The sequence below is a fragment of the Sminthopsis crassicaudata genome, chromosome 2 (genome assembly GCF_048593235.1).
Source record: "Sminthopsis crassicaudata isolate SCR6 chromosome 2, ASM4859323v1, whole genome shotgun sequence".
NCBI lineage: Eukaryota > Metazoa > Chordata > Mammalia > Dasyuromorphia > Dasyuridae > Sminthopsis > Sminthopsis crassicaudata.
This window is the reverse complement of record NC_133618.1, coordinates 206,244,465-206,271,633: the sequence shown is the minus strand read 5'-3', so window position 1 is coordinate 206,271,633 and position 27,169 is coordinate 206,244,465. Positions and strand designations below refer to the sequence as shown.

The 27,169-nt window shown below is 34.2% G+C and overlaps 2 protein-coding genes across 3 annotated transcripts in view; both read right to left on the bottom strand.

Moving 5' to 3' along the window:
- LOC141552709 (uncharacterized) overlaps positions 1–27,169 on the bottom strand; it is a 178,635-nt gene that overhangs the window by 68,591 nt on the left and 82,875 nt on the right. The window lies entirely within an intron of this gene.
- Positions 1–27,169, bottom strand: part of CPSF3 (cleavage and polyadenylation specific factor 3) — an 83,630-nt gene that overhangs the window by 26,522 nt on the left and 29,939 nt on the right. Inside the window, exons 11-18 of one of the 2 annotated variants that reach the window (XM_074288101.1) lie at positions 24,418–24,570; positions 21,697–21,805; positions 20,246–20,344; positions 16,653–16,747; positions 14,466–14,553; positions 12,327–12,396; positions 9,407–9,503; positions 8,503–8,676 (exon numbers count right to left, since the gene is read on the bottom strand). In XM_074288101.1, the coding sequence (XP_074144202.1) occupies positions 8,575–8,676; positions 9,407–9,503; positions 12,327–12,396; positions 14,466–14,553; positions 16,653–16,747; positions 20,246–20,344; positions 21,697–21,805; positions 24,418–24,570 (813 nt within the window). In that variant the 3' untranslated portion in view covers positions 8,503–8,574. Of the gene's footprint in view, positions 1–8,502; positions 8,677–9,406; positions 9,504–12,326; positions 12,397–14,465; positions 14,554–15,905; positions 16,748–20,245; positions 20,345–21,696; positions 21,806–24,417; positions 24,571–27,169 lie in introns of those variants that run through there. The other variant, XR_012486158.1, reaches the window with a different exon arrangement.

Below are 27,169 nucleotides of genomic sequence, written 5' to 3'. Positions count from 1 at the left end.
CTGAAAAGGCAAATCTTTTCATCTCCTCCTTATCAAGAGAGATAAAATAAAAACAATCCTTAATGTCTATAATCCAAAAAGGCCATTCTCTAGGCAATTGAATAGAAGATGGAAGTTCACACTGAAGAGTTTCCAGTTTCCATCTGTTCATTTACTTTTCTCAAATCAGTCAACATGCTCCATTTTCCAGATTTCTTTTTTACAACAAATACAGGGGAATTCCAAGGACTTAGAGAAGGTTGTAAGTGTCCTTGGTCAATTGCTCCTGTACTATATCTAATAAGACCTGACTTTTTTTTACTTAAGTACCACTCTTCTACCCACACTGGTATATCAGTTTTCCATTGAATGGAAACATGTGAAAGTGTTGGCAGGCCTTCAACAGCAGCCCTGCCTAAAAAGCTGAAGTACTCATTTGTTTTTTGTTTTTGGTTATTTTATTTTATTTTATAATTATAATTTTTTGACAGTATATATGCATGAGTGATTTTTTTAATAACATTATCCCTTGTATTCACTTTTCCAAATTATCCCCTCCCTCCCTCTACTCCCTCCCCTAGATGACAGGCAATCCCATATATTTTACATGTGCTACAATATAACCTAGATACAATATATGTGTGTAAATCCCATTTTCTTGTTGCATGTTAAGTATTAGATTCCGAAGGTGTAAGTAACCTGGGTAGATAGACAGTAGTGCTAACAATTTACATTCACTTCCCAGTGTTCCTTCTCTGGGTGTAGTTGTTTCTGTCCATCATTGATCAACTGGAAGTGAGTTGGATCTTCTTTATGTTGAAGATATCCTTGAAGTACTCATTTGTAATCCTAACTGTTGTAAAATGTCTCTTCTCCACAAATTGATTCAACTACAAAAGGAGTAAAAACTCCTATTTCACCTTCAAATATCCATGTCAAAGTGGTAGCACTAACTTCAGCTGCTACTGATCCTCCTATGCCAGACATATAGGTGTCTGTCTTAATCTTTGGCCAATGACTGGGCCAACTGGAACCTCTAATGACTGTATGATCTGCACCTGTGTCTACCAGTCCTTCTAATGGTATGCCATTTATATAGATATGAGCATAGGAAGGTCAGCTATAACTGCTGCAGTCCAGAATATTCCTGGATTCTTTTGCTGGGAATCAAAATCTGGGCAACTGTCACCAGATAGCTTATTATGATTCTGTATCAATAAACCTGATGCTACTACTTCTCCTAGTTGATAAGTCACACATTGTCTACCTGTATTAGTGACTGGGATATTACCTACACATTCCCCAGTTTCCCACCTCAGTGTATGGATGGCACTCTCAAGAGGTGAAATTGTCAAGCTTATTGTGCCTGAAGGCAAGGGATCCATAGGGCTAAGAGGAACAGATTTCACCTCTCCAGGGGATATTTCAGTAGTTCCAGTTGCATACAACTCTATTCTCTCCAATTATAATCCCTTTCTCCCATCAGATTGCTTCTCAAATAATTGATCACATCGAAATACTGAACTTCTAAAGACTTTCTGGATGTAACATGGGCTGCCATCATGCTCCAAGTGTTTTTTGCCTGAGGCCCTGGAGTTGGGCCCTGTTTTCTGTTTCCCCTGAGTTAATCTACATTCTGATACCCAATGGAAGCCTCTATTGCATTTTGGATATAGGGTTTTGGATCTTGTTCTCCCACCTTGTTTTTTCACTCTATTTCTATGCCAACATTGAGCTTTCAGATGCCTTACTTTACCACATTGAAAGCATTGGTGAGTTTCTCTGGAAGTCCCTTGTCAAAAGGGACCCTGTCTGCCCATGTTTGAATCTTGAGAAGTCTGCATCATAGCCTGGGTATAAAAGGTATTTGTGCCCACTGTGGCACAAAATCTTATGATCTCCTCTAAAGGAGCATCCTTGTGTAGTCCTAGTATAATTCTTCTACAAACCTCATTAGCATTTTCTCCTGAAAGTTGTTTTATAATTTCTGTTGCTACATTTTCACCAATAGTTCATATAATAGCTGTCTGCAGACATCCCATGAAATCAGCAAAGAGTTCATTTGGACCTTGTGCTATTTTCATGAAGGCTTCCCTTCTATCTTGTCTTCCTGGTAGGATGCCCCATTCTTTGAAAGCAGCAATTTGCTCATATGCTGCCTTAGGGTAATTAATCTGTGCTAAAGTATCTACATAAAGACCCAAACCTGCTAAATGATCAAAGGCGACTGGTATATTAATTCCAGGTTGTCTATTTCATTGGGCTTGCATCCTACAAAGTTCACTATAATCAGAAATCTACAACAAGTTTTGTCCAGGTTCTAAACCTTCCTTGTTAAAACTTCAAAAGCCAAATTCTCTAATATAATCTTAGCATAAGACAATGTGGACCCATAAAGAATGCAAGCCTTTTTCAGATCTTTGATAATTTCCAAATTAAACAGAGTGTATTTTCTTTTTTCTTGACCTGAAGAGTCAAGAATTCAATTACAGAGTATACTTCTATTTTTAAATCAGATGTGTCTTGCTCTTCCTCTTTAGATTTAATTAGTGCCCTCTGTAATTGTATCATAGGGGGTGGACAAAGCTGCTTCTTGGGTGGTGCTGATGGTGTCACTGCCTTTTCCCTTCCTCCTCCTCTCTCCACCCATGAGTGTGAAATTGAGGGAGGATGGTCAAGATTTGGGGAATGCCCTAATGGAGCCTGCTCCAGTGTAACTGAGCTGTGAAAGTGAGAAGCATCACAGCCCTTAAGTTCATCAGTGCTGTTTTTGGCCAATTCTCCATGCCTTTCAGCTGCTTTGTTAGTTCTATCCCCTTCCTGATTTTTCTCCTTTTTCCTTATTTTAAAATTTGTGGGATTCCTTAAAGCCAATTGTATTATTTTGTATATATAGAATGTTTCCTTTGGAATTGAATCAGGACTATTATTATTGTAATATTAATTAGTTGCTCTCCCATTAGTTTCCACTTCTCTGGGTCTAATTTTTCTTCCTTAGGGAACCAAGAAAATGTGTATTCTAATGTATCTAAGAGTCCAATGATCTGCTTCCAAGTTACAATCAAACCTTGGTTTTTTTATTAGCTCATCTATGCATTCTACATACTTCCCTTGTGTGGGAAAGGTTCTTTTCTAAGCATTTGTCTCATTTCAGCTGAAACACTAGTTTAGCCCTTACTAAAGTTTCCTGCTTGTCTATTTTTGTACTCACCCTATTTCTTGGTCATGGGGACCTCTCCACTGAACTCACAATCGTGTCAGTCGAACTGCTGAATGTAAATCCTTATTCCCCACATTGGGCACCAAAATATAATGTCTGGGCTAGCTTTCTGGAGATCCTCCGGAAAGGCCTTGGTCTTAGCAGGATAATCACCATGAGAACGGACAAGAATAGAGTCCTGACTCTTTATTGTTTCTTACACAGTCTGTCATAGTTTGACCCACTCTCCTTCAGAAGTCTGCCAGTCTGACTTCCTGTCTCCAGTTCTTATATACCATATTACAATTACTATTACATACAATTACAATTACAGCATTACAGCATACTGAATATGTGTGAACTAGAAAACTATTACATCATCATGCTAAGTACTAAGTATATGTTGTATAAGTATAAGCTGTCTAGTGCTAGTCATTTGAAGGTGAATTGTTCAAAGCCTAGAGGAAAACAAACCAAAGAGAACTAGAGAGAAAGAGAGAGCAAGTACAAAGAGCAGAACCCTCATTCTTGGGAAGTGTGTATATATCTTCTCTGAAGATTCTGTAAATAGTTAAAAAGTGACTTTCCCATTATTGTAACAAAACGTTCCATAAGTTACATTCCTCTAAGAAAATTTGAGCGTGATAAAATTCTCTTCTAAACCATATGAAAGATATTTCAGCTTCAGTTTCAATAATTAGTAAAATAACAGGTCCCACAGACAGTGGTATCAATTGTTTTCATATTTATATAAGGTTTTTAAAGGATCTTATTTCATACAGACACATACATCTGGCAACAGATAGATGACCAAACCAACATTTACCTAATTATAAAATATAATGGTTACATATTTTCAGATCAAAAATTCAGATCAGCAAAATATTACATACTTGATCTGTGCTTATGGCTTCTATTGCCCCCTTACTCTGACTATAGAAATTTGCTATAGGAAGAACAAGAAGGAATCTGATTATAATAGCATCAAAACTGATCCTTCAGGACCTTGGTCTGAGGGCACAGTTGACAACCAATCACGTAGTAATAATCTCATTTTAGCCAACTCAGCTCTCAAATGGTGGGTTAATAACTTAATAATTCATTAGATAATCATTCCCAAATTCAAAACTCAAAACTATAATAATCAATCATAATCCCAAGAGATTTCTTGTCAATAGCAAGTTTCACTAATCAGGTTTTAAATCCTAAACTATCTTTTTTTTTTTTTTTTTCCCTGAGGCTGGGGTTAAGTGACTTGCCCAGGGTCACACAGCTAGAAGTGTTAAGTGTCTGAGACCACATTTGAACTTGGGTCCTCCTGAATTCAAGGCTGGTGCTCTATCCACTGTGCCACCTAGATGCCCCTATCCTAAACTATCTATCCCATGTGCCTGTGGAGCAAGAAAGTCATAAAACATATTCATTAAACAATGAGACCATGATACACTTACTATTAGATAATTTGCTGAATGAATTTGAAATAACCACTTTCAGAGAATTTTCAGTTAACCAGAAATCTAACAAACTTCCCTTAGAAGTTCTTGCATTGCTAAGTGGTAGAACTTTTGACATAGCATCACAAATGACACCTTAAAATAACCAGACTTGAAAAATAAAAACATTCCGTTATGAGCTTAGTGTAAGTGTAAGCTATTCCTTTAAACAATAGAATCAATGTTAAAGTTGATTTTAAAAACCTATCTTCTTTATCTGTCAATTTCAGCAAAACCTTCCCCACCAATTTTGGGTACAATACAGTATGTAAGGCACACGAAAATAGTCTTTCTGTACTTTAAGTTCCTTCCATTTGGGAAAAGCTTAGAACCTGTTTGCTTCTGAGTATTCATAAAATTTCAAATAAGGAATCTGTGTCATGATATATAGACACTATCTCCTTGAGAACTTCAATGGATTCTAATTAGAAGGCTTCTAGGGTTCATGGCTTTGTTCTCCAATCCATCCTCCACACACAGCAGGTTGCCAAAGTGATATCCCTGTAAGGCAGGTTTGATCTTGTTATTTCCCTCCTCAAACAGTTCCATTGATTCCCAGCTGCCTCTAGGTTAAACTACAAACCTTTCCTAACCAGGTTCCAGCTCTCCTTTCTAATACTATGTACATATTATAACCCTTCCTTAAAACATTGCCTATTCACACTTTTAATTTCCGTTCAGGAAGCTTTTCCTAGACTTTCCTCAGCAACTTAAGCCAACCCCCCTTCCCATTACTTTGTGTCTAAACACATATATATTCATTTATATATATTTGCATATATTTTGTATTTACTTGTATGTACATGTTCTTTCCCCATGGAACTTAATCCTTAAAGTGAGGTCCTTGTGTTTTTTGTTGTTCTCACCTTAGCTTCTAGCATAGCCCCTCTAGTACAGCAAGTGCTTAATTAATACGCTTGCTGATTGAGCCCTCACAAATAATCAGTTATCCATCTATTGGTTGGTTGTTGTCCTTCCTACTCTAAGAGGACAAGAATGATATTACTATGCTAATCAAATGGCAATGTGTCTGGCAGGCTGTGGCTGATCAGTCACATGAGCTCAGAATGTTCTACCACAAGTTGGACACAGATAGTCCAGAAGAACATGTAGGATGGGTTCCCTAACTAACTGCAATCTTGTTTCTTTTGAGCCACTTTCTGCTTTGCTCATAAAGCCCAGCACTTTCTCTGAGGAGGGCATGACATGCTGAGCAGTCCTGTGCCAGTATCTCTCATGTCATGCAGAAATATTGTGACTTTCCCCATCTCAGGTCACCAAAAGAAATTAAATGGAATTTTGGGAGAGTTTTGCTGGAAGTTGTAGATGACACTAGAAGGCCAGCAGAAGATACAGGACCTATGATGAAATATTAAACCCAAATTTTACAATAGAGTACTGTGTAAACCTAGCATAAAAGAAAAAGTTTAGTTCTTTTCTGGTATGAAAAATTTTACACGAATTTTCCAGGTCTCATGGGTTCCAAACCCCAATTCCCTCATTGTTGAAAGGATAACAACTATATATGCATTTAGATGGAAGCCACAAAGTTCAGTCAGTGCATGGGCTATACAACTAAAAAGAGCACCAAAGACTTCACATTCTTCAGGGGGAGAGAGAGAACACAGCCAAAAACAAAGAATTCAGACAAGACGTTCTAGGAAAAATTCAGATTAAAAAAATTAGAATGGACCTAAGATGTTTTATTACAAATTCTCACTGTAGATGTAGCTGAACAGGCAAAAGTAACTGGTAACTGGCCACATTAATTACTAACCATTTGGGCATGAGATTTTAAACTAGATTTTTTTTTTTTTTGGTGACAAACTCACTATTATTTCCTCTGTACTATACCACACTTAGTTTTGGTATGAAAAAAACCTCTAATATTAAATGTTATATAAAATATAGCAAAATCCCACATAGCTCACACAGCCTTGAGGGAAAAGGATGTATAAGCTTTTGAAAATGCTATCAACTTTTATGTTGTAGCTAGTGCCTAATACACAGTACTAAATAGTAGGCACCTAAAGCTTTTTTGATTATATAATTAATAATTAATCATTTAGTTTGGGAAACTCCTGCTTGCTTCTTTCCTTCTTCCTGTCCTATCTAGGAACACACAGCTACTATCAGTTTGCATTTGAACTCAGATCTTCCTGACTACTTTTGCACTTCCTCTACTGAATAATACAGAAATGTTAGGTACAAGAAGGCCATCTATCACTTCTTTAAAACCACATTAATAGTCAGTAGAACCCTGAAATAACATTCATAAAAACAACTTGATCTTGAAATATCTGCTTTTGTAGTCTGACTTTTAATCTTATTGAATGAAATGACCTTTCCAAGATCATGAAGCTGCCAAATGGAAATGCTGAAAACTGAACCCAGACTCCCTAAATTGATTGCTCACAATACCATACCATACTGGAAACAAAATTTTCCTAAAGTCCATCTGAGAGGTGAACACTGTGAAGAGGGTGATCTTACAGGTTTTTTTTTCCATCTCTTCCAAATTAATGTTCTATAGCCCAATATCAGCAAGGTCTTTTTGGTTTCAGATGTCAAAGAAAAGCATCTAGATATAGTGTACTTCCCCGCCCTCCCCCACCCCCCCAGGGAATTGGGATTGTGACTGGCCCAGGATCAAATAGCTAAGAGGCTGGATCTGAATTCAGGTTTCTATATGCTTGCACAAAATACAAACCAGTTTGTTACTTAACATACAAAGCACCCTAAAAATATGAAGGTCACAGCAAATGCTTTGTATTTTGGCGCTTTTGCTTTATGTGTCAAATATATAGAGCATTGCTATAAAGCAAACTGACTAGTAAATATATTAAACTCCATAGAAGTATTTGTATTTTATTTCTTTTTAATTTGTTTTACTGAGCTAAACAATTTTTATAACATCACTTTGAGATGTTTAAATATATCCATTTTATACACATTGAAATGAACATGTTTCATCATTATTAATAGCAATTATATAGCATCTTACAATTATTATCACATCTTATCCTACAAATAAGCTTGGCAGATAGATGCTACCATTACTCTCATTTTTATAGTTGAGGAAACTAAGACAAAAGTAAATGTCTGCCCGAGGCCCAAAGCTTGTATCTGAAGGCAGGTTTTGAACTTGGGTCTTCCCGACCAAGCCCAGATCTTTGTTCCCTGTACCATCTAGCTGCCTCAGATTTGCCTAGAATAAGGATTCTTAATGTTTTTCTGTGTTATGGAGACTTTGGGAGCTTAGCTGAATCCTATGGATCCCTTCTCAAAACAATGTTTCAAAAAAAAAAAAAAAAAAAAAAAAAAACAAATGAAAGCTCAATAAAGGAGACTAATTTTTACTGAAATAGTTATCAAAATATATATATTTTTTAAAGTTCAATAACCCAGCTTATGAACCTTTGGAAAGTGACCAGGGGAGGTGAGGGAATGAACAAGATAAAAAATTCTTTACAGGTGCTAGAACAAAAGAAGATTTGCATGCTTATTTAAAACAAAACAAAACAAAACAAACATATACATTTCCCTTCCTAGAGGAATCATTTGAACCTAAGCAGATTCTAATAACTTCAGTAGAAGCTACATGATTGAAAGAACTTATTGTATTTTTCCCAAAATACGTACCATCAAAAGGCTGACAAAAAGGTAATAAATTTGTTTATGGCAATAGAAATTCAGGATGATCACATAAGATGGAGAGGTTACAATTTGCATTGATATCACTTTGAAGTATAACATATTATTGATGTTCAAAGAGTAGACATGAAAATCTTCTCTCAAAGTATGTATGCATCTCCAGGGAAACTAAAGCACTTTATTTTTTTTTTACAATAATGGAAACAGAATCAAGTATTAAAAATATTTTAATATACATGGGAATAGTTTTTAATGAACTGGTGTAAGGGCCTCAAAAAGTCTTTGTGCAGCAAGTTCTACCATTTCTCGAAGGGACTCATCATCTTCACTTCCTTCTTCACATTCAACTGTCTGAAAGGTAATGGACACAAACCATTAAGTTAAATTTTGTAGTTGACAGAAGAAAAAATATCAACATCAGCTTAAGTGGTAAACACTTCTTATACAAATGAAGGCCAAGTATCAACACAGACTTCAGCTACACTCTACACTTTTGGGAATTCTTTATAGAGAGGTTCAGTAAGAGATTTACAATAGTTCTAAGAAATAACAAACTAAACAATGAATTTATGTCAAAAAAGATCAATTTTGGAAAAGCTAAATAATAAATCTAAAAACTTATGAGAACTACGGCTTTTTCAAAGGCTTTTGGGCAAACAGCACCCTGGAGATTAAGTTTGTATCCTTTACAAGGGTGATAGCAAATAATTTTAGTAGGAAATGGATGTGATAATCCAACCAACAACTGTTTTTACTAAATCTTATTTCAAAATCAGTAACAGCCATGCAGATGCTACTGAAAAAAAAAAAAAAAAAAAAAGACACTGATTAACAAAGTAATTCAAACTTCACTGTTCATATAAAGCAATGAATATCTTTCTCTCAAATATACATTAAATCATCAGAATTGCTTATGTCTATATCTATACACACACATATGTATATATAGATTAGAATCTATTCTCAATTTGCAGAGAGCATGAAAACCTACATGTCCAAAGGATCTTATTTGTGCTTAAGCTTAAGAAACTATTTGAATATCACTTGCAGCAGGCTGGCTGCTTTCAACAAATATACATACTCTTGTCTCCAATGATATATTGGCAGTCTTTCCATCCACTGTGACACTTAGAATGGATCCTTCTTTAACAGTTACACAATCTTCCCCAAATATGTCCCTTCAAACAAAAAAAAAGTTAAAATTTTTAATTGAGAAATTTCAGACATTAGAAAAAATGCAGAACTTTAAGTAATCTGATCAAACTACACCCTCATAAAATCTGAAAAAGTCACAAATTTGGTGCTTGGCTATACTTTCAAAGCAGAATTTAAATAAATACTTAAACCATCGGGTGGGGCTTTATCAAGTTGGTTTAGTTATACTAACAATTACAACAATAGTAACAATAGTTTAGTTATAGTAACAGAGTTAAGTCCAAAGTTACCTATCAGTAGTATGGTGGTTTTTTTTTTTTTTTTGTTAAGCAGTAAAATGATAGAACCAAAAATACTCATAAGTGGGTGTGGTCTAATGCCTTCTTTGAAGTGTTCTTCCCATTCCTTAAGAGACATGGTTCTATCTAAGCAAAGAATGCTGCTAGGTCAAGAAAGCACCTGCTTATACAGGTCAGCTAAGTGGTTAGAGTATTTTAATCAGGAAAACCTGAGTTTAAATCTGGGTCATTTATCCTGAGTCAGTAAACTGAACTGCCTCAGTTTACTCATCTACAAAAGAAGGATAATAATAGTACCTTATTTTGGGGATCAAATGAAAGAATAATTCAAAAGCATTTGCATAGTGGCCTGGCACACCATAAGCATTATATAAATGTAGCAACAATGAAAACAACTACTACTAATAATTATGACTTCAAGCTGGAAAAGTTTAGAGGATCTATTATTAGGATGGTAAGACCATAGCTTTTCAATGAATGAATTTTCTATCAATAGTCAAGTACACAAAGTATTTTAAGTACAGGAAATTCTAACCATTTTTCAGAGATATATTTTTAAAATGCCACTGGGAAAAATTTTCAATTACCTGGTGTCCTATTATTACTAATTTGAAAGTCTTTTCATTCAAATACAAATATTTCTTCTATATTAAGTAGAATGGGAGCAGCTAGATGGTGCAGTGGATAGAGCACCAGCCTTGAATTCAGGAGGACCTGAGTTCAAATCTGGTCTCAGACACTTAGCACTTCCTAGCTGTGTGACCCTGGGCAAGTCACTTAACCCCAGCCTTAGGAAAAAATAAATAAGTAGAATGAAAAGGATAAGTATAACATAACCTTAACAAATATATGTCCTTTGAAGACAGATTATAATTTTATCTAAAACTGATTCCACTAAGAAAAATCTGACAATGAAGTATAAAGCATAATCCATCAAGCAATAAACATTTACTGAAAGCCAACTATGTACCAGGAACTGTGCTAGAGGCGAGGGGCTAGGAAATAAAAAGAGGCAAAAGACATTCCTTTCCTCAACAAACTTACAATCTGATAGTGAAAAAAAGATACAAGCAAGTTATATTCAGGATAAACAGAAAATAAGTAACAAAAATGTGAATAGTTTTCTAGAACTGAGGGGTTGGAAAAGGCTTTCAGGAAAAGATAGGAATTCAGCTGGGATTTAAAGGAACCAGCAAGTAGAGGGAGAACATTCCAAATATGGGAGATGGATAGAGAAAATGCTCTGAGCAAGTTGTTCACAAGGCCAGTGTCTCTGGGTAAAAGAATATGTGTTCAGGAGTGAAGAGCTGTTGTTTGTCCATCACCCTTAAAGAGGAGTATGACATTGCAAAGGTGCTGCCATGACATGTGAGTGAAGAGAAAAACAATGGGTGTGAGAGTTGTGAGGGTAGGAAAAGAATGATGGTGCTGTACCCTTAACAAAAATAAGAAAGGTTTGGTAAAGAGGTGGGTTTCAGAGGGAAGATAGTGAATTCTATATTAGACATGTTTATAAGATTTCCAGGTAGAGAGATACAACACAGTTGGTAACATATAACATAGGATTGAAACTTATAAAAGAAACGGAATTGAATATCTAGATTTGAGAATCATCTACAAAGTGATAATTAAACCAGTGGATATTTGAGAAGATCATCTAGAAAGACAGTAAAAGCAGAGTTTAGGAGTCTTCCATAGTTTCATGAATACATATTAATAGAATAAAAGAATTCTAGAGTTGGAAGTCATTTCAGCAGATATAGATATATCAGAGTAGGACTATACTAGAGATAAATCTTTGCCAGTTTATCTCTCCACCCTAGTTCAGACCCTTATCAACTCCTACTTGAGTTATTTCATTAGTATCCTTAGTCTTCCCATCTCTAATTACTGTATTTCCTTTTCCACAGATACTAAAACTGACATTCCTAAATTATAGTACATATCATGTTACTTCCTTTTTTTAGGACAAAATTCTGCTTGTCATTTACAGTCCTCCAGGCTATCTGGCTCTAACTTCTCTTTCCAAATTAATTTCACATTATCCCCTCATACATTCTACATTCTACCTATAATATCCCATTAGATGGTTCCCCCCTCCCCCAATCCAGGAAATTCCAGCTTCTGGTTTTGCTCCATGCCTGGAAATGTCCTTTTAAGTTTCAGCTCAAATGCCACATTCTGCATAAGGTCTTACCATGGAGTTTCTCTCATTTCCTTTAGAAATTTAACATTTACATATCTGTGTATTTTATTTTCCCTCTTAATAAAAGTTACTGCTGTTAAAGGCAGGGCCTGATTAGTTCTTAAGTCTGTATTATCAGTGTCAGGCACACAGTAGGTATTTAATAAAGGAAACTGAGGTTCAGAGAAGTGATTTGTCTAAGGTAACAAGTAGCAGAACCATGATTAAAGCCCAAATCCTCTGACTCCAAATCTAGTACACTTTTATGGCCAAACAAACCCATAAACCTGAAAGAATTGAGATTAGATACAATGCCACTATTTCAACAATTCAAAAAACACTGAGTGATATAAAAATCTTACTGAAGCATAATCTCCAATCTCTTGCTGTAAATGTGCATTTCTATTTTTTTTGATACCTTGGGTACTGCACCTGGGAGGAAAAATTTTAAAAATAAGATTTAGTTCCTTTTCCAAATAAACGCAAGAATAAGAGTAATTTTTAAAAATAATTATATTTTAATAATAAGATTACTTTATACTCCTATGTACTTTACACATTTAAAAAATTAGTATACAATTAAAAAATTAGCCACATTTATACATGGCTCTAAAATATTTGAATTGTTTCTTTCTGGATGCGTTTAATATTTTTTCTTTGACCTGAAAGATCTGAAATTTGGTTATAATATGGTTGGGAGTTTTCATTTTGAAATCTCTTTCAGGAGGTGATTAGTGGATTCTTTCAATTTTTATTTCATCCTTTGGTTCCAGACTATCAGGGCAGTTTTCATTGCTCAGTTCTTGAAAGATGAGGCTCTTTTTCTGGTAAGGGCTTTAAAGTAGCCCAGTAAGTCTTAACTTACATCTGCTAGATCTTTTCCAGCTCAGTTATTTTCCCTATGAAATAATTAAATTTTCTTCAACTTTTTTCATTCTTTTAATTTTGTTTTATGCTTCTTTATATGTCATAGATTCATTACATTTAACTTAACACATTTTACTTTTTAAGGAATTATCTTTGTGAGTGAATTTTTATACCTCTTTTCCCATTTGGACAATTCTACTTTTTTTTTTTTTTTTAATATTAAACTAAATACAAAATAAGGAAAAAACAAAATAGAAAAAGAAAGCATACTCAGATTAATAAAGAGACAGGGTTTGATTGTAATCTGAGAGCAGATTGATGGACTTGTGGATACATTAGAATGCATGTCCCCTTGGTTCTTCAAGGAAGAAGAAATAGAGGCAGATAATTGGAAACTAGTAGGAGATCAACTATGTGAAAATTACAATGATAATGGTCCTGATTCAATTTCCAAGGAAACATTCTATGTGTACAATTTAATACAACTAGACTTAAAGAATCCCACAAGTTATAGAAAAAAGAAGTTTTAAGCCAGATGAGGAAGTGTGAGGAAAAAGAAGAGACTGGGGAGAGTAATGGAAATATCTCCAGAGGGCATGGAGAACATAAAGAATGTGATTCTCACTCTCACAGCTTCAACTCCACCTATACTCAAGCAGGTCCTTGACCCTCCCCCACCTACTTCACCTTCCTGGGTGGAGGGAGGAGGAGTAGGAGAGACAGTGAAATCACCAGCACCTCCCCCTATATCACCCCCTCCTATGACTCGATTGCAAAAGGCACTACTTAAAGCCAAAGAGGAAGGGCAGAATACAGCTGATTTGAGAATAGAAATGTATCTTGTGATTGAACACCTTGATTCTTCAGGTCAAGAAAGTAGAAGATACACTCCTTTTAATCTGGAAATCATCAAAGACCTAAAAAAGACTTACACTCTTTATGTTATCTTATGTTAAGATGTTATTAGAGAATTTGGCTTATGAAATTTTAATCCCTAGTGACTGTAAATCTATAGCAAGGACATGCCTAGAACCTGGACAAAACTTGTGGCTTTCTCAATATAGTGAACTCTGAAGAATACAAGCCCAACAAAACAGGCAAACTGGAGTTAATACTCTAATCACCTATGACCAACTTCTTTTTTGAACTATTCCAGTAATTTTTTTTAAAGTCTGAGACCAATTCACATTTTTCTGTAAGACTTTGGATGTAGCAATTAATATTCTGAGTTGACTTGAGCTAAAAAACTGTTTCACCCTGTCCTCTGGTGAGTTCTGTGATGCCAAAATGAATTAAAAGTTTGATGTCAGGTCTTGCATTGTAACTCTGCCATATTGGCTCTGCCCTACTTGATGAGATTATACTGAGAACCTTTTCAGTTTTGTATATCATAAGAGAGTTCGAAGAACTGTCTCCTTTACCTCAGGATTATGGATTTCCCAATTTGCAAAATGAAGAGCCATAACCTCTAAAGACACTTTTAGTTTTAAATGCATGATCATATTATTGGACTATGCATTGTGAGTAATAAATCCTAGTGTCTAACATATTGGCATATTATAATAAATGTTACATTTCTCATAAATGATATACTTAAAAATATTTGATAAAACTTTGTGAAAATTTCTTTGTACCTTTCTGTATTTTAGGGTTTGACTGAACTTCAAGGATCACTGTTGTTACTGTATCTGCATACATATCATTGGAAGGATTTGCTAACCACTGTAAAACAAAAGAGTAGAATTAAAAAATTCTAGAATCACTGCTACACAAAATAATGGACTATGGGGTTCTAATGTTTTTTTTACTGACTTTATGAATCCATACAGTAATACAATTGGTATTCTTCTATCCAATAAAATTGGTTTCTTTAGGGAGCAAAGTATTTGGGTATCATGTAGAGTACTTCTCAATCCTTTTAGATTCTCTATTTTTTTTTTAATTAAAGCTTTTTATTTTTCAAAACATATACATGGACAATCCTTTGATATTAGCCCTTGCAAAACATTGTGTTCCAATTTCTCCCCTTCCCCTAGATATCAAGTAGTCCAATATATGTTAAATATGGTAGAAATATATGTTAAGTCCAATACATGCATACATATTTATACAATTGTCGTGCTGCATAAGAGAAAAAGAGAAGCAAAATGCAATGCAAACAAACAACAAAATGAGTGAGAATGCTATATTGTGAACCACACTCAGTTCCCAAAGTAAATGGGTGTAGATGGCTCTCTTCATGACACTGAGATTCTTCTAATATTCAAAAAGGTTTAATTTTGAGATCTGGCAGGACCTGTGATTATATTTGTATAGGGAGGGAACATTTCTGCCCAATGCAAACTGCAACTTTCTCTATAACTGATAGATCAGTTTGTCCAGTACACTGAAGATAAAGCCACTTTTCAGGGTCACAAAGAAAATATGGGTTCAGTTTGCTATGACTCTGATGCTAATTTTCTATCTATGATCTACCCCCCAGACTCTCATTTTAATCACTTTACTATTTTTGTTCTCAAAGGAATACTGAAAAACTTAAAATCTTTTTAAAATTTAATATTTATTTCTAATACTTACTATTTCAGATCTGGGTCAACATAACATCTTTTGGTGTCACTCTACTCTCTTTAATTATCCCATCAAAAACATCTTTATTTCAAAGTAGGATAACACAAATAGGGAAAAATACTTAATAAAAACTTCTAAAATAGCCAAGTTCTTCCCCTATTTTGGACATTATTGCTGTTTGTATCAGAATGAGCTCTACTATTATCTTTACTTTGCTCTCTCATTTATCTTAAATGCAATCAAAAACTTCAATAAAAAAGGATCCTTTCCACTTTAATCAACACCTCTTCAAGTTATTTGTTATCAATTAAAGCCATTTTAGATACATGTGTATTACACACACATATATGAATCATGCAATTATATTTATGGTGCTTTATGTCCAAGTATTTAAGTGTACCATGTTAAGGACAGCATTTCTTTCACATCTTCCAAATGCTTTTCCAACTTTTTTTTTCTTCTGGTGTGTAAGGCATTAAGGTTAAGTGACTTGCCCAGGGTCACACAGCTAGGAAGTGTTATGTGTCTGAAGCCAGATTTAAAAGTCCTCCTGACTTCAGGGGTAGTGCTCTATCCACTATACCACCTAACTGCCCCTCTTTCCAACTTTCAATTCCTCAGAATTTGGTCTATTCATTAACTGAATTTTTGTTCCTTTCTCCAAAGACATTTATATAATTAAACAACAAAATATTCACAATCGTATCAGTAACCAATTCTGTTGGGGGGGGGGGGGGGAACCTCATAGGACTACATTTTTTCATAAGGTATCTTCTACTTATCCAACCACAGAAGAGTAATTCAGAGAATTTAATTGGTTGACTTCTATCCTCATTTGAACTGATAGATATATGCTTGAGAAAGTGTGAATGAAACAGCCTGATGACTATTAAAGGAACCTTTGTAGTTCTGGAGTTTACTAGCCCATGAGAAAACTATGAAATCCTTTTCAGATTTGGAGATTTTCAATATAGACTGAGGTAACTGAATACACAATGAAGTAGCATTAAAATGTAAATGGAAGTAAAAGTTTAAACGTGCTGTATAACTAGGTGTGAACTAAATAAATTTTGTGCAACAATCACTCCTATTAAAGTTATTACTATAAAAAGTTGTATATAAAGGAGCCAGGGATTGAAAGCTGATAAGAGTAAGGAAATTTAATTCTTTCTAATTTTATGGAATTGTCTAATTTTCTTCCCAATTTTATAGATGAATACCCTTAAAAAAACAAAAACAAAAACCATGCATACCTCTAATACTACCATGCCTGGTTCCTGTATTACAGTAATATTTTTGAACACTTTCAAAGCTGGTTTTTGCTGAATGTCAATTTCTTCGACATCACCTGGAAAAAAGGAAAACTTGGTTATAATGTACACATAAATTTTATGTTAACCAGTTTCCTGATGTTTAATTTCTATGCTTACACTTTACAATCTGTTATCTTGACTTCTTATCACCTAAATTTGCTCTTGTATTCCTTCCTTTTCCACTTCTCAAAGCCATCCCATATAACAACAAAAAAATTATTTAATAAAGAAACAGAAGAGGAAAAAAATTAGCAAATTGATTAGTATATCAAAAAATGTGAAAATATATACAATGTTTGACATCTATGGACTTCTCAATTCTGTTAAGAGTTTTGGGGGGGGAAGCATCTTCTATCTTTTCTTTGGGGTTTTATGTTTGTTCAATGTATTTTTATTGTTTCTTACAACTTAGTAATGCCATTATATCATGTACCAGATTGGTCATTCCTCAACTGATAGGCAACCTACTTTGTTTGCAGTTCTTTGCTACCACAAAAAATGCTACTCTAAATTTTTTGGTGTGTATAGATCCATCTTTTTGTCACTGAATTCCTTGGGTCATTAATTTCATTAAAAATGCTTTCTCCAGCCACACCTGTGAATTTTGTTCTCTAACTTTTTTTTTACACTGTCATTTTTCCTATTTGAGCTATTTACCATTTAGATAATGCTGTGACATATGGTACAGGATGTTAGTTTCCTTACTGCTGCCAAAAATATGTTGCATGAAACACATATGGTGTTTTTTCATGCAACATGAATGAGGATTCCCTAAGAAAATGTGAATATTACTGCAAACAGCACATCAAGAACTATAATTTCAATGACATGGACACTCTCATTATCAATATAGCCCCATGAGTAGCTAGAAAAAAAATGCATCACTTGTATGTCAATCTTCCATTGAGAAATCTCTCCAAATTTTGTTTAACTGATCTTCAGATGGCAGGAACAGTCTACTGCTAGGCCTTTATTAAAAGCTTTCCCAGTTTAGTAAAATCTACCAAGGCCTTTGAGAACCCAAGATCATCTCCACATCATCAATGGGTATTAGAGTAAGGCTTCAGTTGAAGAAATAATTATAAAGAAAAATATAGAAATAAAAAAAAAAAAAACGTTGTCCACAACACATTTTTAAGATGAAAAGCGTAAATGTCTCTATTCTGGGGAAAAATAAAAAATAAAAAAAAATCCTACATTCATATCTTAAACAAACCACCTCCAAAGAAAATTTATGCTCCAACGTCTTCTATGCCCAAACTCACTGGGAAGTGCTGTTTTATACTGGTACTTCACTTTTTGTGTCACCTAACTTTTTGTGTTCACCTATCAAATACTTCTTGATTAAAGTTGTCATATAAGAGAGTTGAAGTGGGACAGTGGATAGAAAACCAGACTCAGAAAGATTTATTTATACTAACTGCTGGTAAAAACTGGCAATTTGGCTCTGGACAAATTGTCTGAGAACAACTAGGCAATTAAAACTGTAAGTTGAAGACAAAAAACAATTTCCAATGACAGAGAAAGTTTCCTTATTGGGAATTCCCCATAACATTGAAAAAACAGTCTTGGTACAAAATCTTAGAAAAAGATTTGAAAGCATATTTTAAAATTTGAAGGTTGTGTCTCTTCCTTATTAGGGTCTCTAAAACCTGGAAGAATCTTTTTAATAACAAAATAAAAGTTTCCATAATGTTGCTTTAGAATAAAACTTTGCACCAAATTGTTACCTTTTGTTGAAGAAAGGCTATTAGATTAGACTTAAAGCTACACTAAAGAACAAGTTGATCCAGTCCAATTTCCTTACTTTACAGAGAAAAAGAGGCAGATTTGCTGACTCTAAATTTAGTGCTCTTTACACTGTACCATTATTTCACTGACTTTTAGAAGATCACTCTAAGAAAGTATCATTGCCTTTAGAGTGTGTGTGTGTGTGTGTGTGTGTATGTGTGTGTGTGTGTGTGTGTGTGTGTGTGTGGTGGATGAGTGGAATAAATCAGGTACACAAGACAAGTCAATGATTATAGTGATCTACTGTGTGATAAATACAAAGACTCTAGCTTCTAGGATAAGAATTCACTATTTGACAAAAACTTGAGAAAATTAGAAAATAGTATGGTAGAAACTAGGTATAGACCAATAACTAACACCTAATATCAATGAAATCAAAATGGGTACTTAGATTTAAAGGGTTATACTATTAGCAAATTAGGAGAGCAAGGAATAATCTACCTGTCAGATCTTTGAAGAAGGGAGAAATTTATAGCCAAAGAAGAACTGAGGAAGATTATGAAATGCAAAACGGATAATTCTGATTACATTAAATTAAAAAGGTTTTGCACAAACAAAAGCAATGCAATCAAGATTAAAAGGGAAGCAGAAAGCTAGGAAAGAATTTTTATAGGCAGTGTTTCTGATAAAGGTCTCATTTCTCAAATATACAGAGAACTGACTCAGATTTATAAGAAATCAAGTCATTCCCAATTGATAAATGGTCAAAGGATATGAATAGATAATTTCTCCATGGAACTAAAGCTATTACTGTTCATACAAAAAATGCTTTAAATCACTACCAATTAGAGAAATACAAATTAAAACAACTTTGAAATAGTATCTCACACCAGATGACAGGAAAAGATAATAATCAATGTTAGGAGATGTAGGAAAACTGGGATACTAATGTATTGGTAGAATTATGAAATGATCTAATTTTCTGGGGAGCATTGTGGAACTATGCCCAAAGAGTGATCAAACTCTGCATACTCTTTGACCCAGCAGTGCCAATACTGGGCTTGCATCCCAGAGAGATCACAGAGGAAGGAAACAGACCTACATGTGCAAAAACATAGCAGCTTTTTGTAGTGGCAAGTAATTAGAAATTGAGTGGATGCCCATCAATCAGTGAATGGCTAAATAAGTTAAAATATATGAGTGTAATGGATTATTATTATTCTATGAGAAATAAATAGCAGGCTGATTTCAGAAAAGTCTAGAAAGACAATGCATATTTGTGAGGAGGCTTGTTTTTTTTTTGTTTTTTTTTTTTAAGTGGATGCAGAGGGATAGGAAAAGGAGAAACAATAGATTTTTATTAATTGAAAAAAATAGGTAAAAAATTAATGTAATCAAAGATCAGGAGGTAACATGGAATTTTGGGGGTATCTACTTCTTTTCAAAGTATTTTCCTAAAGGAAAATTATTTAGTTACTCAAAAAGGCCAGTTCAAATAAATCAAATCAGGAACTCTTCCTAGAACCCCCAACCACCAAAAATAAATCTTACTTTGTATTTATTTTTTAATGTACCTATTTGTTATTTTTCCCAATACAATGTAAACTCCCTGAAGATGGGAACTGGTCCCTTGTTTGGATATACTTAGTATCTAGCAAAGTGTATGGCATCTAGTAGACACTCAGTAAATTCTTGCTATATTAAAGTAACAATGAAATCCACACTAATAAAGACTAAAACATATTTTCTTATAATTCATTATCTGACATATACAGTAATTAGAACACAATTTATATACTCACCTGTCAGTTTCTGTAGCTGATAAAATAGCAAACTAAAAGGACCAGTGTAGGGAATGGCTTGAATCTGCTTTACAGTACTCATTGCTAAATCTGTATAATCTGAAACAACAACAAAAAAAAACTCTGTATGATTTCCACAGAACATAGTTTACAATCAGACATACCAACCAGAGAGAAACTAAAAAGGAAATTGTCCTTATTATGGGTAGGACTACAGTCAAATCATTTACCCTCTTTGGGCAGGTTTCTTTGTTTATAAAATAAATGTCCACTCATATGAAAGTGTTCCAAATCACTATTAATCAGAGAAATGCAAATTAAGACAACTCTGAGATACCACTACACACCTGTGAGATTGGCTAAGATGACAGGAACAAATAATGATGAATGTTGGAGGGGCTGTGGGAAAACTGGGACACTGATGCATTGTTGGTGGAGTTGTGAAAGAATTCAGCCATTCTGGAGAGTAATCTGGAATTATGCCCAAAAAGTTATCAAACTGTACATACCCTTTGATCCAGCAGTGCTACTACTGGGCTTATATCCCAAGGAAATACTAAAGAAGGGAAAGGGACTTGTATATGCCAAAATGTTTGTGGCAGCCCTTTTTGTAGTGGCTAGAAACTGGAAAATGAATGGATGCCCATCAACTGGAGAATGGTTGGATAAATTATGGTATATGAATGTTATGGAATATTATTGTTCTGTAAGAAATGACCAGCAGGATGAATACAGAGAGGCTTGGAGAGACTTACATCAACTGATACTGAGTGAAATGAGCAGAACTAGGAGATCATTATACACTTCAACAACAATACTATATGAGGATGTATTCTGATGGAAGTGGATATCTTCAACATAGAGAAGAGCTAATACAATTCCAATTGATCAATGATGGACAGAATCAGCTAAACCCACAGAAGAAACACTGGGAAATGAGTGTAAACTGTTAGCATTTTTTGTTTTTCTCCCCAGGTTATTTTTAACTTCTGAATCCAATTCTTCATTTGCAACAACAACGACAACAACTAAATTCGGTTCTGCACATATATATTGTACCTAGGATATACTATAACATATTTAATATGTATGGGAATGCTTGCCATCTAAGGGAGGGGGTGGAGGGAAGGAGGGAAAAATTCGGAACAGAAGGGAGTACAAGGGATAATGTTGTAAAAAATTACCTATGCATATGTACTGTCAAACAATGTTATAATTATAAAATTAAAAAAAAATTTATAAAATAAATGGATTAGAACTACATTTTCAGATTCGAATCTTCTGATACTATGGATCTTATAATTTTTCTTACATATTTTATTTCTTTAAATTTATAATTCTAATAAATATGACCATTTAATATATAACATAATATAGAAATTATATATAATGTATAACAATATAGTAAATACATAATTAATTTATGATCAGACCCTTTAATAAAGACTTACTAGAGAGGTCACAAGGTGAAAGAATGTGATAATTAAAGTTTCTTTTAACCAAGATTCCTGAGACACGCTGTCCTTGTTCAGGTTTCTTGTCTGCTAAGAAACCCATAACCTATTTTTAGGAAGAAAATAACAATTAGAAGGTAATCTGGGAAAGGACAAACAATTCTCAAATACTTAAGCTGAAAATTTTAATCTCAAGGAATTTTTACCATGAAAACAATAAGCTTACCTCAAAAATACATTATGAAGTTATCAGATTAGGGTAACATCAGACTTACTTAGACACTAAAGAAGGTGCCCAGAAACCAAACACATCAATAATGTTTAGATATAAGTATAATGTAATCCTACATTTGGATCAAAAGGTACACATACTTTAGCAACTTTTTTGGTTACAGCTCTGATTTTTTTATTTTTAAATACCAATTCACAGATCTTCCTAACATCACATTAGGTAGGGTGCCTTTTTTTTTTTTCTGTAGCCCCTCCAATTACTGTCACTTTTTGACAATCTAATGAGTATGAAGTGTAACTTAATAATTAATTTAATTTGTATTTTTCTAATTACTAATAATTTGGAACAGTTTTCATATGGCTGCTGAACTCTCTGTTCATACCTTTAATTATCACTTGAAAAATGTCTTTTGAGCACAAATTTTCAAGCATAACCAATACAACAAGAATCTGTCTTCTTTGACAAAAATAATTTATTATAAAGTAGTGCTTTTATTGGGTGAAGGGGAAAGCTAGACAAGAGTTAATGATAATAAAGGGGGGAAGTGAAGTGACAATGAAACATCTGAAAACATGCAGGAGAAAACAGGAAAGCAGAGCATTCTAATTTAAAATTTAATATGTTAAATTTAATACATGTTTTAAAAATAAGTAACAAGAGATTCATGGTTTCATCTATAATCCTCTTATTTAGCCTTTGTATATTGAAACATTTATATATGTTGATGGTTTTCTAGTTCATAATAAATATTTTTAAAGATAAAGTGAATTAGAGCCCAGTTTTTCCCCCTCAATAGTATTTTATTTTTCCAAATAAATGTAAGAGTTTTCAACATTCATTTTTCTAAGGCTTTGTGCTCCAAAATTTTTTTCTTCCTTTAATTATTTCCCCTCTCCCCAAGACAGAAAGCAATCTGATATAGATTAAAAATGTGCAATCTTTTTAAACGTATTTCCATATTTGTCATGTAGTGCAAGAAAAAACAGACTAGAAGGGAAAAAACCATGAGAAAGAAAAAGCAAACAAACAAAAGGTGAAAACACTATCCTTTGATCTACATTCAGTCTCTATAGTTACCTCTCTGGATGTGGATGGCATTATATATTCTAAGTCATTAGAACTGTTTTGTATCATAGCATTACTAAGATCCAAATCCATCAGTTTATCATCATATAATCTTGCTGTTTGGAACTCAACTTTGTAAGGGTTGTTGTAAGGGTTAAAAAGCCTCTAGGAGGAAGGAATGAAGTTCAAGGCATGTGGGAAGACCTGAGGGATGAAAGGTACAAGGTGCAAGAGAGTACTACGTGGAGGTGGGGCATAGTCCCAAGAGGCGGTGTCTGACCCCAGGTACCACATCTCCCTCTTTAGTGCTCTCAAAGCCTAGCATGCCTCCCTCCTTTTTCTCAGGCCAATCTCATTATGACCTGCCCGTCCAGGTTCCTAGAAGACTTCCCCTTCCCCTGGATGCTCAGGGGGGTATAAATATATGCTGTCTAAGAATAAAGTTCTCTTTCACTTCACCCCTACCTCTTGGTCAGTCTGTCTTTGTGGGAACTAAGTTGGTGCCCAAAGACGAGTTAAATGTGGCCTAGCTGTACTATCGACGGACAGGCAGTTAGAGTAGCTATAAGGGGAGCTACAAGGTTAGGGTAGGTTAAGAGATGCTTGTGACCTAATATGGGGTCTTGTAACTGAATATGGAAGGTTGTGGAAATTATGATTTATCATCAGTCAATGTTTGATTTGTACACCCACTTTATATTCCTATACAACTGGGGTCACATAAAAATTTCTCAAGTAAAGAGGAGTAGCAAATGGAAATTGTTTAGGTAGCCTTGTTTTAAGGATTATTTTCGTCAAACAAAACAAATTATTGTTGTATTGGTTATATTTGAAAATTTATGCCTCAAAAGACATTTATCAAGTAATAGTCAAAGGATATGGACAGAGTTCAGCAGCCATATGAAAATTGTTCCAAATTACTAATAATTAGAGAAACACAGAGATGATGGCTTTTATAATGTCAGACAAATCACTGACATCATATGCCTGAAATGTAGCCTAAAAAGATACTTATAGAAGAGATGCTGACTGAAGATAGATTTCCTGTGGCCCTTAAAGCCATGGCTTGTGAATGAATATTTTACTTTTTAACCTTCAAAGATTGTTATCTCATTAAAAATTATCAATGCACAGAAATATTAATTAACTTGCCCAAGAGCATACAAGATAGCAGTATTTTAAAATGCAATTCTAATATCAGATATAATTTTAAGGTCCTTGAGGGCAGAGATTTTTGTCTTTGTATCTCCCTAATGTCTATCATAGCATCTAGCTCACTGCAATGACCTACACAGACAGCACATATAATGGCTCTTAAAGCAATAATCTCAAATGGACTTAAAGTTGATTACTACTTAACAAAAATATATAACCCTAATTAAGAAACCCCTCAATTTTCATTAAGAATGCTAACCTCATACCTTGGCTAGTTTTTCTCCTCGGAAATTTAAAGTCACTGCTTCGGTATTTCGAGGATTGTGAACTTCTATGTGAACCTCATCATTGTCTTCATATTCTCTTATCAATGCTGCTTTTAATCTTGCCATTTCATTCTGCTCTCCATGCACTAGTATCTATATAGAAAAAAAATATTACACATTAAAGAATCTTCACTTATTCAGCTAATGAGTTCATATAAATTAGAGAAATACCTAAAAAACTGATTTAATAAACAGCAAAGAAAATGGGCGTTTCCATAGACAAATAAACATCTAATTTTTCTAATCCATCTCATAAATCTCTTTTTATGCCACGTTTGCTTTTTTTTAAAAAATAAGTAATAATTTCAACATGTAACTTAAAAAACTAAAAACTAACCTACTTATTGACTTTTTTTTTTTTTTTTTGGGCTGAGGCAATTGGGGTTGAGTGACTTGTCCAGAGTCATATAACCAGGAAGTGTTAAGTGTCTGAAGTCAGATTTGAATTCAGGTCCTCTTGACTTCAGGGCTGGTGCTCTATCCACTGTACCACCTAGCTGCCCCCCTATCTATGATTCTTTATGGCCTCTGCTTTCCTTCTGTAATCATCCTTTAAAGTATGAAAAAAAATTGAAATGCTCTTTTTTTTTTTTCAAATAAATGAAAATCTACCTTCTTTCCCTTCTACCTCTATTACACCCCCCCCAATCTTCCCCAAGTGAGTGAGAAAGAATAACAAAATCTGTTACATACACCTACAGTCAAGCACCTGTACTGGCAATGTCCAAAAAAAAAAGTTTCCATCTATATTTAGAGTTCATCATCTCTCTGTCAGGAGATGAGCTGCAGGAATTGATCTGTATTCTTAAATTTTTCTTTTTTTTTAATTATTTTTTTTATTAAAGCTTTTTATTTACAAAACATGTGCATGGGTAATTTTTCAACACTGACCCTTGCAAAGCCTTTTGTTCCAAATTATCCCTTCCTCCCCCTTGCCCCCAGTTTTTAAGTGTTTAAAAGTTGTCTCTACAATATTTTTACTGTATAAATTGTTCCCCTAGTTCTGCTAACTTTATTCAATATCAGTATGTATAAGTCTTTTAGGTTTCTCTTGTCAATTGGAAGATATCACACTTCATGATTGGCACTCCAGAATTGTGACATCATTGTATTGATAAGAATTCATAAGTCTTTCAAAGTTAAGTTTTCCTTGTAATTTTATTTTGTATTATATGCAAGCAATCTCTTGTTTTGTACAATTTCCCTCTTTTTTTAAATTAAAGCCTTTTATTTTCAAAACGTGCATAATTTTCAACATTCTCCCTTGCAAAAAACCTTGTGTTTTAAATTTTTTCCCTCTCTTCCTTCTTCCCAATCCTCTTCCCCTAAACAGCAAGTAATCCAATATATGTTAAACATGTGCAATTCTTCTCCACATATTTCCACAATTATCATGTTACACAAGAAAAATCAGATTTAAAAGAAAATAAAGGAGGAAAAAAAAATGCAAGCAAGCAAACAATAACAACAAAAAAGTGAAAATACTATGTTGTGATCCACACTCAGTCTCATAGTCCTCTCTCTGAGTGCACATGGCTCTCTCCATCACAAAAACATTGGAATTAGTATGAATCACCTCACTGTTAAAAAGAGCTACACCCATCAGAATTGATCATTATATAATCTTGCTGTTGGCCATGTACAATGATCTCCTGATTCTGCTCACTTCACTTAGCATCAGTTCATGTTAAGTTTCTTCAGGTCTCTTTGAAATTATCCTGCTGAAGATTTCTTACAGAACAATAATATCCCATAACATTCATATATCATGATTTATTCAGACATTCTCCAGTTGTTGGACATCCTCTTAATTTCCAATTCCTTGCCTTTAAAAAAAGGACTGCTACTGTTTTGTACATGTGTGTCCTTTCCCCTTTTTTATGATGTCTTTGGGATACAGGCCCAATTGTACAATTTCTCTATGCCATGCCAGGGTAGGAATTCACCTGTAACAACTGCCCTTGTCCTCTTACTTTTTAATAGTGAGACTTTTTATATTGTTATCATGTTACACAAAGACTATTAATTGTTGAGGACCATGTCTATGTGAAGGGGCAGATCAATTCTCCAAGAACCTCCACAGCTGTGGATCATAACATCTGAAGGAGTTGCAAAGTAGCTTTTACTAATGCAGATGTTCCTTGTGGACTGGGAATAAAATAAATTGGAGGCAAGAGGGGAAGAGGAGAGAGGTCAGACAATGAAACTGCCTCTCAGTGGAGAGATCAGAGAACAGCAACTGCCTCTCAGTCTCCTTGTTTCATCATTATCATCTCACATGAAGAAATCCATTCTATAGGTCTAAGTTAGACCTTCAGCAGCCACTGACAGGTGGCTCCCGTATCACCACAAATTTTGTTGTGATACAACCTATTTCTCTGGGTTGTTGAAAGGATCAAAGGAGATAATATTTGTAAAAATCTTAGTAACTGACATATTCCCTTTTTCTTGTCCTACTTTTCAATTTTTCAGACACTGTGTTAGGTGATGAAGAAAAAAAAAAAGACCAAAAAGAAAGAAAAAAATAAAAAGAAAAAAAGAAAGAAAAGAATTTCTGCTCTTAAAAAATCTGACATTCTATTTGGGAAGATAACATATATGTAAATACACAAAAACATTCTTAAGTACACATAAAATGAAGACAAAAGAGATAAAAGCAAGTTAGGGAGGAAGGGAGGGAAGTGGAAGTTGT